At 45.0% G+C, this 13,004-nt stretch overlaps 1 protein-coding gene across 1 annotated transcript in view; it reads right to left on the bottom strand.

Annotated features, from left to right (window-relative positions):
- Window positions 1-13,004, bottom strand: part of LOC139378654 (cadherin-like and PC-esterase domain-containing protein 1) — a 70,265-nt gene that overhangs the window by 19,161 nt on the left and 38,100 nt on the right. The window contains exons 13-14 of the mRNA XM_071121026.1: window positions 12,388-12,574; window positions 11,576-11,753 (exon numbers count right to left, since the gene is read on the bottom strand). Coding sequence (XP_070977127.1) covers window positions 11,576-11,753; window positions 12,388-12,574 — 365 coding nt within the window. The remainder of the gene's footprint in view (window positions 1-11,575; window positions 11,754-12,387; window positions 12,575-13,004) is intronic.

Raw genomic sequence — 13,004 nt, 5'->3', positions numbered from 1 at the left:
AATAAATGCTTCAGAGTTCAAGTAACAGACACATCTCAACATCAACTTTTCAGAGGAGACCGTGTGAATCAGGCCATCATGGTCGAATTTCTTTAAAGAAACCACTACTAAAGGACACAAATAAGAAAAGGGGACTTGCTTGGGCCAAGAGACACGAGCAATGGACATTAGACCGGTGGAAATCTGTCCTTTGGTCTGATGAGTCCACATTTGAGATTTTTGGTTCCAACCGCTGCGTCTTTGTGAGATGCAGAGTAGGTGAACGGATGATCACTGCATGTGTGGTTCCCACGTGAAGCATGGAGGATTAGGTGTGATGGTGCTTTGCTGGTGACATTGTCTGTGATTTATTTAGCACACTTAACCAGCATGGCTACCACAGCATTCTGCAGTGATACGCCATAACATCTGGTTTGTGCTTAGTGGGACTATCATTTGTTTTTCAACAGGACAATGACCCAACACATCTCCATGCTGTGTAAGGGCTATTTGACCAAGAAGGAGAGTGATGGAGAGTGATGGAGTGCTGCATCAGATGACCTGGCCTCTACAATCACCTGACAGTTTGGGATGAGTTGGACCGCAGAGTGAAGGAAAAAGCAGCTCAGCATATGTGGGAACTCCTTCAAGACTGTTGGAAAAGCATGCCAGGTGAAGCTGGTTGAGAGAATGCCAAGAGTGTGCAAAGCTGTCATCAAGGCAAAGGGTACAACATAGAAAATATTAAAAATGAAGAAAAACCCTTGAATGAGTAGGTGTGTCCAAACTTTTGACTGGTACTGTACCTCTAGTTGCTTCAATCTCTTTCTGTATATCATCCCCTCTCTGTGCAGACTGTTAGGTTAGAGCAGCTGTAGGGAATTATGAGGGGATGACCGCGGGTGTTAACCCCTTGCCCTGAATCACAGACCCCTAAATCATCCCACCCAGACTGGCCCTGTCAGTGGCAAGGAAACACAGCCGTGACACGCACGCACGCACAGAGAGAGAGAGGGAGAAGATAGAAAGACAAGTGGTAGAGACAGAGAGGAGAGGAGGGTTTCAACATACACAGTGTAACAAGGGTCGGGGGGGGGGGGGTCTTCTAACCCGACAAAGTTATTTCCCCCCTAAAAGATAAAAGCACCAAACCATTTAATGAATGTTTCTTAGAATGCCTATCACCCCTCATCGTCTCTGACTGATCAAACCAGATCAAACACAACAGCAGCGATTATTTTTATTGGACTGAGGGAGACCAACAGGAGTTTTAATGAGAAGACCCGTCTCCCCCTCTTCACTCCATCTCCCTCCTCCCTCCCTCCGCTCCAGTATGATAACACGGGAGCGGAGGGAGGGAGCATGAAGTCAGCCATTGTCGGAGAGAAGTGGCACACTCCTGGGCTGAGCGAGGAAGGAGAGGGGTGGAAGGGAGGGGGGGGGGGTAACAGAGCCAGCTTCTGTGGATCAGCTCTGGGACTGGGCCTCGGTGGAATTCACAGCTGCAGCACATCAAAGAGCCAGACTCCCACCAAGCCTCCCCTTGACAACAACACCAGGAAATAAATGCTTAGTTTCCCTCTACGAGACGGGATAAGGATAGGTGTGGAGACCAGGTTTGGGAAACTGGGACAGAGCCGCGATCTTGCCTGTGTTGATGGAATGGGAAGTGGAGGAGATGTAGGGAGGGTTGAATGAGACGATAATGGAATGAACTGTGTCCAGCCATAACAGTGGACATATAAAGATTTAAAACTGTGTGTGGAAGGTTAGTCCTCCTTCTGTAGTAACAGAAAGTGCTCCTGGTTGGACTTTCTCACGGGTGAGTGTATCAGTCCTCATAAGTAAGCCATGGCTGGGTATAGCACACCAGCTTTGTGAAGTCAATACAGACGGAGGATGGGATACGAGACAAGGAAGCTACTCCAGACTATTGGGATCCACCCTCAGTCAGTTTCCCATTCCCACCTGTGGCTATCAACATAGCTAGATAACCAAGCAGCATCAGACAGCCAGACAGCCTGCTGATATGAACACTGAAGCCCTGAGCCTTCACATGATAGCACTTCAAAAGCCCCACATGCGGCATCAATGGAGACCCTGTTCTAGGGCCCAATTCTCCTGCCCCCCATGTAGGATGAGTGGACAATATCTCCCTCATTTGCTCTCTCTCTGACCCACGGAGGAAGAGAGTGAACGACTAGAATTTTAGCGGAAGAGGGGAGCAGATGAGATAGTAGTTGTTAGCAGAGCGTGGTTGTCAGTGACATGGAAAGGGAAAGGGGGATACCTAGTCATTTGTACAACTGAATGCAATCAACTGAAATGTGTCTTCCGCATTTAACCCAACCTCTGAATCAGAGAGGTGCGGGGGGGGGGGGGGGGGGGGGGGGGGGGGGGACATCTACGTCTTCAGCGCCCGGGGAACAGTGGGTTAACTACCTTACTCATGGGCAGAACGACAGATTTTTACCTTGTCAGCGCGAGGATTCGATCCAGCAACCTTTCGGTTACTGGCCAACGCTCTAATGCATGGCAGATTGACGGACAGGGCAGGTTGCAGAGCAGGGAGACCTGTGTCGGAGGTCAACGAAAACGCCATCACCTCAGAGAAAGTGTGAAATATAAAAAGGCACATCAAAACAGCACACAACAGGACAAGACAAAGTACAACATTGCACAAAGCAGAGAACCACATATTGAACTTTCAGAGTTACACACACGTTGACCACCCCTCAGTTGAAACACTATTTTGAACAGCGTATGTGCTGTGCAACTCTGAGTGGCGCATTGGAGGGTTACATCAGCTGAAGAGAATGAGCAACCACATCTGAAATATCCCTTAGTAAGAACATAATACTATGGATTTCCTTTCCTATGGGTGGAACACATAAATGTGGGGACTTGTGGTACGGAGAGGGAGTTTATATTGGGTTTGCCCTGGGGTCACACTGCTAACGACTACACCAGACGCTCTCAGCAATTAGCCCTCGTTAGCGCTCATTATTCCCAAAACACGACATAAGGCTTCGTCCAATGCAATTTAAATCAAGGTTTTGTACATTTGACACTAAATACATTCCATCACCGTCCTCATGATATCCCCTCTTTAAATCATCTATTTTATAAGAACAAAATCAGGAGCCAAACCTCTCCTCAATATGGTGGACATATCACAGAATCCTGAAGGCCCTTTTCTCACTGCTTTGCCTCAGCTGGTCTAATTGACAGGTGATGCATTCAGGTCACTTTGATATGGAAGGTCCCCTCCTCAATATGGTGGACATATCGCAGAATCCTGAAGGCACTTTTCTCACTGCTTTGCCTCAGCTGGTCTAATTGACAGGTGATGCATTCAGGTCACTTTGATATGGAAGGTCCCTGGATGGGGGCTGGATGGTGATATTAGAGAGAGTGGGGCCAGGGGGACTGGGAGAGAATGAGGGAAATGGGAATGTGCTCTGGCATCAAAATAATTCATCTCCTCTGCCACTCTCCTCTCTGATCCCTTAATGGTTTCCACAGCATGGCTCACATGGGGTGAAACTGTTTGCCTGATTTGTGAATGTATGTCTGAGCATGAATGTGTGTGTGTCTGTGTGTGTGTGCATCTGAGCGTGTGTGTGGTGAAGCACAGAGCTGTGAGAGCACGCTCATGGTTTGTAGAGACTCCAGTCTCTGGGAGTTTCTCACACTGACTTCAGAACAGAAGGAAAGCATTAAGCCTCTAGCGTTGTTATACCCCAGACCACCCGGACTGGCCCAAGTCTTCCTATCTATACTCTGCCACAATCTCACACAGTGTGTGTGTGTTTGTGTGTGTGTGTGTGTGTGTGTGTGTGTGTGTGTGTGTGTGTGTGTGTGTGTGTGTGTGTGTTTGTACATGCGTGCATACGTGCGTGCGTGTAGATGACAATTCGATTCTTTCACTTCTAAAATGGCAATTAAATTAATTCTCGCTAAGCCAAGCAGATCAGGATCAGGAGGAGCAATGAAAAGTTGTGTTTCAGATCAAACTTTGAAAAACAATTTGCTGTGCTAGACAGGCTCTGCAATTTGGTTATGTCTGCCTGTCACATTCATGCACCAAGAATGCCCATCAAATGCTGTGGAAATATAATTATTTCAGACTGTACATCAAGGGGGGTGGGGGGGTGGTATCGCTTGCCAAAGTCCCTCTGGCATAGCATGAGCTTGTAGCAGCCTTTTGGTACAGGGAACCAAGAGCAGAAGTATGTCGAGTTGTGAGTGAGTGAGTGAGTGAGTGAGTGAGTGAGTGAGTGAGTGAGTGAGTGTAGGCTGAGTTACTAGCCGTATTTGTTCATATGGTGAGGCAAATCAAATCCTCATAACACAGATAGACAGAGGTCTTAAGTCACACAGACAGATCAAACGGTCTGCCCAGGCAGGATGCTGAGAAGACTCCATCACATGAGGATGAGAGGAGTGGAGGGATGAAGAGAGGGGATACAGGGAGGAAGGGGTTCTAGGAGCCTCTGAACCTCTATCCAAATGGGGTGTCCTACAGGACAGAGAGAGGGAACTTACTGTAGCTCACCTTCCATTCATATACAGTCACCTCCTAAATTATTGGCACCCTTGATAAATATATATATTTTTTAAATGGCACACATGTTGACCCACATCATTCGTCCTCCTTTTATCCCAGTGCAAGATGATACAGCTGGGTGTAGGAGTATGATGGGTTGGGGTCACAAGGTTGGATGTGTGTCAGCAGCATTCCATTCGTCCATACAACCGGTCCCAAATCAGCCTCTAGCACATCTGATAGTAACCCTGGCTGATGGATGAGATAGAGGAATAGGATGGTGGTTGGGATTCCCTTTAGGCTCTGAGTCAAAACAGATTACATTAATTACAATGATGATGATTAATTAAAACCTCTACAGGATCGGTGGGTCCCCCACGGGACGGTTGAGCTAACATAGGCTAATGCGATTAGCATGAGGTTGTAAGTAACAAGTACATTTCCCAGGACATAGACATATCTGATACTGGCAGAAAGCTTAAATTCTTGTTAATCTAACTGCAATGTCCAATTTACAGTAGCCATTACAGTGAAATAATACCATGCTATTGTTTGAGAAGAGTGCACAGTTAGGAACTTAAAAAATGATTTATAAACCAATTAGGTACATTTGGGCAGTCTTGACACAAAAGTTTGAACAGAAATGCAATGGTTCATTGGATCAGTCTAAAACTTTGCACATGCACTGTTGCCATCTAGTGGCCAAAATCTAAATTGCATCTGGGCTGGAATAATACATTATGGCCTTTCTCTTACATTTCAAATATGATGGTACAAAAAAAACACAAATAAACACATTATTTTTTCTTTGTATTATCTTTTACCAGATATAATGAGTTATATTCTCCTACATTCATTTCACATTTCCACAAACTTCATTAAAAAGTGTTTTTTAATATACTGTATCTAATGTGGATATTACAGTCCCCTCCAAAATGATTGGCACTCTTGATAAAGACGAGCAAAAAAACAATGTATTAAATAAATCATACAAATACTGAGCAATATTGAATGCTAAAAAAAAACACTTTTAACACACAAAATGTTAAAAGTATATTATTTTTGACTAATCCAATTGCTCAGAGTAAGATATTTTGTTTAAAAAGTAATAAAATAAAACAGATTGTCAAAACAAATTCCTAAAGATTGTTAGAAATAAAAGAAAACAAAATCTGCAATAACATTTACATTTAAAAAAAATTAATCTCAGTTTAAGGAACTGTATTGTGGCCTTCCATGGCTTCCTGTTTCACTGGGGTATAAAAATGAGGTAACACACAAATAAAATGCAGTTGTCATCCATCACCATAAATCAGGGTACAAAAATAGCTATTTATTTACTTACCACTATTAGGACAATAATGAATATGCTTAAAACCACTGGAACAGTGGCAAACTACCCTGGTAAATGAAGTGTATCTTGTCCCCATGCACAGTGAGGAAGACTTGGTTGCTCACATCTTGGGGTCACCAAGTATCCAAATCCACAATTAGACTTGAGTTTGCTAAATGGCATTGGCACTTGGATTGGAACCAGGTGCTATGGTCAGATGAGAAGAAAATAGAGGTCTTTGCCCACAGAAACCAATGGTGACGCATAGCAGAAAATAGCCTCATACCTACTGTAAAATATGGTGGTGCATCTTTGATGTTATGGGGATATTTTGCTTCCACTGGTCCTGGGGCCCTTGTTAAGGTCAATAGCATCATGAACTCTACCAAGTACCAGGACATTTTTGCAAAGAACCTGGTTGCCTCTGCCAGGAGGCTGAAACTTGGCCGTAAGTGGATCTTCCAGCAAGACCATGACCCCAAGCACACATCAAAATCCACAAAGAAATGCTTAATTAACCACAAATTCAACTATTTACAATAGCGATCTCAGTGTCCAGACTTGAACCCCATTGAAAGTCTGTGGTTTGAATTGACGAGGGCAGTCCATACACGCAGACAAAGAATATCAAGGAATGGTCCAAGATCCTTCCCAATGTGTTTCATAAACATTTTAGAAAAAGTCTCAGTGCAGTTATCCTCACAAGGGGAGGGTGCATAAAGCATTGAAAACAGGGGTGCCAATAATTTTCTTTTTTAGAAGACAAAAATATGATTTGCTAAAAAAGCATTCAAAATAGCTCAGGATTTGTATTATTATTTTATACATAGTCTTTTACGCTCATTTGTATCAATGGTGCCAATAATTTCAGAGGTGACTGTAATATCCACATTAGATATAATAATAATCATCATCATTGTAATTAATGTAACCTTTTTTGACTTTGCCTAAAGGGAATCACAACCACCATCCTATTAGTCCATTTGATCCACCAGGAGTGGTTACTCTCAGACGTGCTAGAGGCCGAGTTTGGACTGGGTGTCTGGGCGAATGGAATGCTCTTGACGCGCGCACGCACACACGCACGCACGCACGCACACGCACACGCACACACACACACACAACCCTGTGACTCCAACCCATCATACGCCTACACACAGCAGTATCACCTTGCACTGAGATAAAAGGATGAAGGGTGTGTGTCTATTCCTCCACAACGACCTTGTTCCCAAGACGAGTAAAACACCTGTAACCCCCCACCCACCCACCGAAGGGGTGACCAGCTGTGTGAGTGAGTGCATGTGTGTTTAAGTGAGTGTACCAGCTGTGGTGGGGTATGGTCAATGAGTTAGAATGAGGTACAGTGGACAATGTAGGGCAGTTCAGACAGTGTGTTTTCCCAGACCCAGACACCTTGTAGTGACCCTGAGGAGGCATAGGGAGGACAACCGTAGCAACACTCCCAACACCAAGGACACAAAGTTGGCATACCAGCCACACACACAATTGCAAAGGGATAAATTCTATACTTTATCAAATGTACAGTGATAGAATTCAGAACATGGGCCGTTCTTACAGTATTATCAGTATTCTCCCTGTACACCAAGTCAGAACCGTAGAATAAATAAAGGGGGCATATAAGCAGACAATGAAAGCTCTTACAATATTAAATTATGTAATTTTTCTAAAACAGGCTATAGACTAAATGTGCACCAGCAAGTCAGAATAGTAGGCTAAGTTATGAGGGGAAAAGGGAGCAAATTATTAGAGTTAGGCACACAGGCTCCTAACAGCTTACTACACAACATACACTTACTAAACTCAGCAAAAAAAGAAATGTCCCTTTTTCAGGACCCTGTCTTTCAAAGATAATTTGTAAAAGTCCAAATAACTTCACAGATCTTCATTGTAAAGGGTTTAAATACTGTTTCCCATGCTTGTTTAATGAACCATAATTAATGAACATGCACCTGTGGAACGGTCGTTAAGACACTAAGCTTACAGACGGTAGGCAATTAAGGTCACAGTTATGAAAACTTTGGACACTAAAGAGGCCTTTCTACTGACTTTGAAAAACTCCAAAAGAAAGAAGCCTGGGGTCCCTGCTCATCTGTGTGAACGTGCCTTTGGCATGCTGCAAGGAGCCATGAGGACTGCAGATGTGGCCAGGGCAATAAATTGCAATGTCCGTCCTGTGAGATGCCTAAGGCAGCGCTACAGGGAGACAGGACAGACAGCTGATTGTCCTCGCTGTGGCAGATCATGTGTAACATCACCTGCACAGGATCTGTACATCCGAACATCACACCTGGGGGACGGGTACAGGATGGCAACAACAACTGCCCGAGTTACACCAGAAACGCACAATCCCTCCATCAGTGCTCAGACTGTCCGCAATAGGCTGAGAGAGGCTGGACTGAGGGCTTGCAGGCCTGTTGTAAGGCAGGTCCTCACCAGACATCACCGGCAACAACGTTGCCTATGGGCACAAACCCACAGTCGCTGGACCAGACAGGACTGCAAAAAGTGCTCTTCACTGACAAGTCACAGTTTTGTGCCCATTTGTCGGAGTAGCGTTTATCGTCGAAGGAATGAGCGTTACACCGAGGCCTGTACTCTGTGAGCGGGAGGGTCTGTCATGGTCTGGAGCAGTGTGTCACAGCATCATCGGACTGAGCTTGGTGTCATTGCAGGCAATCTCAATGTTGTGTGTTACAGGAAAGACATCCTCCTCCCTCATGTGATACCCTTCCTGCAGGCTCATCCTGACATGACCCTCCAGCATGACAATGCCACCAGCCATACTGCTGGTTCTGTGCATGTTTTCCTGCAAGACAGGAATGTCAGTGTTCTGCCATGGCCAGCGAAGAGCCCGGATCTCAATCCCATTGAGTACGTCTGGGACCTGTTGGATCGGAGGGTGAGGGCTAGAGCCATTCCCCCCAGAATTTTCCGGGAACTTGCAGGTGCCTTGGTGGAAGAGTGGGGAAACATCTCACAGCAAGAACTGGCAAATCTGGTGCACTGCAGTACTCAACGCAGCTGGTGGCCACACCCAATACTGACTGTTACTTCTGATTTGACCCCCCATTGTTTAGGGACACATTATTCAATTTCTGTTAGTCACATGTCTGTGGAATTTGTTCAGTTCATGTCTCAGTTGTTGAATCTTGTTATGTACATACAAATATTTACACATGTTAAGTTTGCTGAAAATAAACACAGTTGACAGTGAGGACGTTTCTTTTTCTGCTGAGTTTATAATCCAGTGTGATAGCAAATAGCACCAGGAAATCATTGGTGGCTGTGCTGTGTGAACAATTTGTCAAGGATTCAGTCTGTTTTTCCTCTTTTCTCTCGTTCGCTTCTGACTAAAAACAGGACCACATGTTCTATGGGAGAGGATGGTTTATGCCTGCTGGGATGTGAGGACCGCTTGGTGACCACAATAACCATTTGGGAGACAGTCAGCTCTTCCCAATAACCACAGCCCTCACACTACCAGCAAGAGAAAATCATCAGGGGCTGTTATGTGTGTGTGTGTGTGTGTGTGTGTGTGTGTGTGTGTGTGTGTGTGTGTGTGTGTGTGTGTGTGTGTGTGTGTGTGTGTGTGTGTGTGTGTGTGTGTGTGTGTGTGTGTGTGTGTGTGTGTGTGTGTGTGTGTGTGTGTGTGTGTGTGTATTTATATAGAATGTGTGTGTCCATATGAGGCTCAGAAGTGGTTTCCCGTGTGTGTAGGTGTGCATGCATGTTTGAAGATTCATAGGGAAGAGTGGAGTAAATTGAGCCAAAGGGGTAAGTTGAGCCACCCTTGTTTCTAGGAAACCATACACAAAATGTATAATTTGACCAAATATTTAGGAAGAGGGCATCATTTCATGGAGTATGAAGAAAAAAAACACACATGGAAAAAGAGGTAAGCAAGTTAGGTCCAAAGAAAACAGATTTCCACCAAGTCAAATGAATTTATTGTGTTAGAAGTTCCATGACACTTGTATTTAAACCGAAGTAGATCATTTATAGATTTCCCTATACATCAGTTGGGGTCTCTATAAGCTTCAATATGAGGTCCTAAACCTAGCATGAAAGTGCATCCTTTTAGCTGTGTGGGCTAATATAGTCCAAATGTTTGCCTTGGGGTAAGTTGAGCCAATGACCATGGGGTCAGTTGAGCTAATGGTTGAGCCAATGGCAAGTTGAGCAAATGTAAGTATTTTCTTCCCAGGCGTAATGGTAGGCATTATAACTGGGATGAGGTAACACCAGGGCCTGGTCTGTTAAGTGTTTTTTTTAAGTACAAAGTATTTGTTAGGTGTGTCAAAAGATGCTTAAAATGATTCAAAGACAAAGTGATTGTGATGAATTGTGTTTGGGAAATAAAGATAGACATGGTTTTAAAAATGTAGTGGTAATATTTAATTCAGTACAGAAATGTATAGGAGGCTTAATTTACCCCATAAGTTGTGCCAAGAGACCAGATGTGGGGACAAGCTATGTTTTCAAAACTGTAATGTTTACATGAATTCGGATTATTTCCAGGGATACACAACATCCTAAAATCTATGTCGATATCACTGAGAAAAAGAATACTATATTTCCCTTGATGGAGTGATACTGAATATAAATAATTGACTTAACTTACCTCACTGTCCCCAACTGTTTCTATCACTGTAATGTCCAGAAATGCTCCTCCTCTTAACGGCTCAAATCCCTGCATTGATTGGTCAGCTAAGGGTCCTCTCCATCAACCCTGCCCCGCCCCGGGACACTGCCCCATCGCCACCCTCATACCCAAGATGCATCAGGAGATAGGGTGGGAGGTTTGGAGAAGAGTGAAGGGGGGGGGGGTCAGGTGAGGGAGGGACAGAGCGTCCTGGACCACATCCCAAACCAAACTCTTACTGGGGTGTGAAAGCTCAAATATAGCCCATGACACAGGAACTCATGGGAACATCAGACCCTCTCAATCCCTTTATGGCCCCCGCCAACCCCGCTCCTCCACATTCCAACGGTAATCTGGAAAATACCGGCTTCGAAATATCAACCAACTGTATCTCGACACTGCTGCTGCTCCACTGCCTCTCGACGCCATTCGCGGCCGTAACCGACACTAAACTTTACACAGACTCACCGCGAAGGCTCCCTCGGAGAAACCCAACCGCCGACATGACAAATGCTGTAAAAACGAAGGAACCGTACTGTTCCTTCTCAACCGAATGAATTGATTTTCCTTTGTTTACATGCTATGAAACTTGTGTTGGGTGCCAGACCAACATCGCTCATAGAAGGAAACACTTCCCATGCTCTGGGAATTGAAATCATGGCTCTGTAAAAGTCAATAGTGCGTCTCATTTGAATATGGTAAGAGATTAGGGAAATTGTATTTTGTGTTCCTCTGACGTGGTCCTCCAGTAAAGTCAGTGAACCCCAGACAGCAAGTCACTCTTAGTTAACTTGATGGGGAACATGAAGTCCCACTAACCATACATTTTGACCTTGTTTTACACATATTAAAGTGCTGATCTAGGATCAGGTGCCCCCTATCCATATACAGTTATTCATTATAATCTAAAACTAAACACTGATCCTCTATCAGCACTCCTACTCTTGAGACCTTGTGAATACAGGCCCAGGTCTCTGACAGTGCTTGTCCATCTGTGAGTGTATGGTAGTGAGTTACAAGCGTGTAGAAACACCATGCCCGCACCACGTACCTGCACGAAGCCACACATCACATGCTCCCCAAACATGGGCAGGCTGGGACGGCTCTCGCGGTACATGTGCAAAGTGTATATTGTCATGACAACAGGCTCGAGCTCTGTGGTGAGCGACTCGTCCGTCACTAGGATGTTGATTATGCTGTTTCCCAGGCCGACCGGGTAGTTTGCTGTTCTGTGGAAAAACAGAGGCAGAGCTTCTCAGAAACAAGGTCCAGAGAAGTCCAGGGAGATGAAACACACATAAGCACAAACACACACACACACACACACACACACACACACAGAGCGGAGACATGAAAACACACATACAGGATGGTGAGAGAGAGGGCAGGTTATAGAATAATTCCTAAATGTCACGTTTAGCGCTGTATGTGTGTGGCCGTCTTACGTGTGTGTGTCTTTCTGTTTGTCTGTCAGAGGTCAATCCTCTGACCCCAGTGCTACTGAGTCTAATGGGTGCTAATCAGGGATTGGCTGCTGAGATCAAAGCTACGGACATAAGAAACAGAGTTCTACAATCACACAGAGTAAAACTCAGAAACATCCCCTGACCAAAACACTGGACTGAAAACACATATTCCCACATTCCCAGAATTCAGATGTTATAACTCACTTATATTATAGACCTGAAGACTGGGCAGGTGTAAGCAATATAGGACAAGATCCATTTAACCTATGAAAGGGCTTCTTGAAGACCTAACTCCATGAGTGCTAACACCTACCATCTCACTGAATGTGACCCAGCTACATTTGAAAGCCCAGCGTGTGACTCACAGGGTGAAAGGTCATGGCTGGGAGGGTCTCACCTAGGTCCTCTGTGCTCATCCAGGTGTATGTGACAGGCTGGGCTGATGGGCTCAGGGCGGAGGCGTAGGGTCACCACGTCAAAGGGGACCTCAGCACGGTAGTCCTTCACCCAGGGACTGAAGGGGGGGCTGAGGGTCAGAGGGGGATCTGTGTACAGTTGTCTGAGGTGGGGGTCCACACACCTCTCTGATACACACCACAGGGAGAGAGAGAAAGAATGGATTATAATACAGATAAAAAGGCTCGCATACATCACGCCGTGTGCCTCTGTATTTTTCATATTCAGAATACTGTTACCCATTTAACCATCAGAAGGAGCATCAAAGAACAAAGATGGTTATCTAAAACATGCATGCTCAGTGTGTGTGTGTCCATTCAAAGGGATTAAGGATAAAGACATTCACACAAACACACACACTATGTAATGGGAGGAATGTTAATAACAAGGTCCACACGTGTTGAGCACAAGCCCAGAGAATGCTCTCTTCCTCTGGAGGCAATTGACTCTGGTGTGTGCCAACCTCAAGCAGTTTGCAGATGCAGTGGGCACAGTAGAGCCACCTACCCACCCCCCCCTGCCCGAAGCACCGCCACAACGCTAATATTTTACCTTGAA

The sequence above is a fragment of the Oncorhynchus clarkii genome, chromosome 21, assembly GCF_045791955.1.
Source record: "Oncorhynchus clarkii lewisi isolate Uvic-CL-2024 chromosome 21, UVic_Ocla_1.0, whole genome shotgun sequence".
Lineage (NCBI taxonomy): Eukaryota > Metazoa > Chordata > Actinopteri > Salmoniformes > Salmonidae > Oncorhynchus > Oncorhynchus clarkii.
The sequence above is the reverse complement of the archived record's forward strand: the minus strand, read 5'-3'. Positions and strand labels throughout refer to the sequence as shown.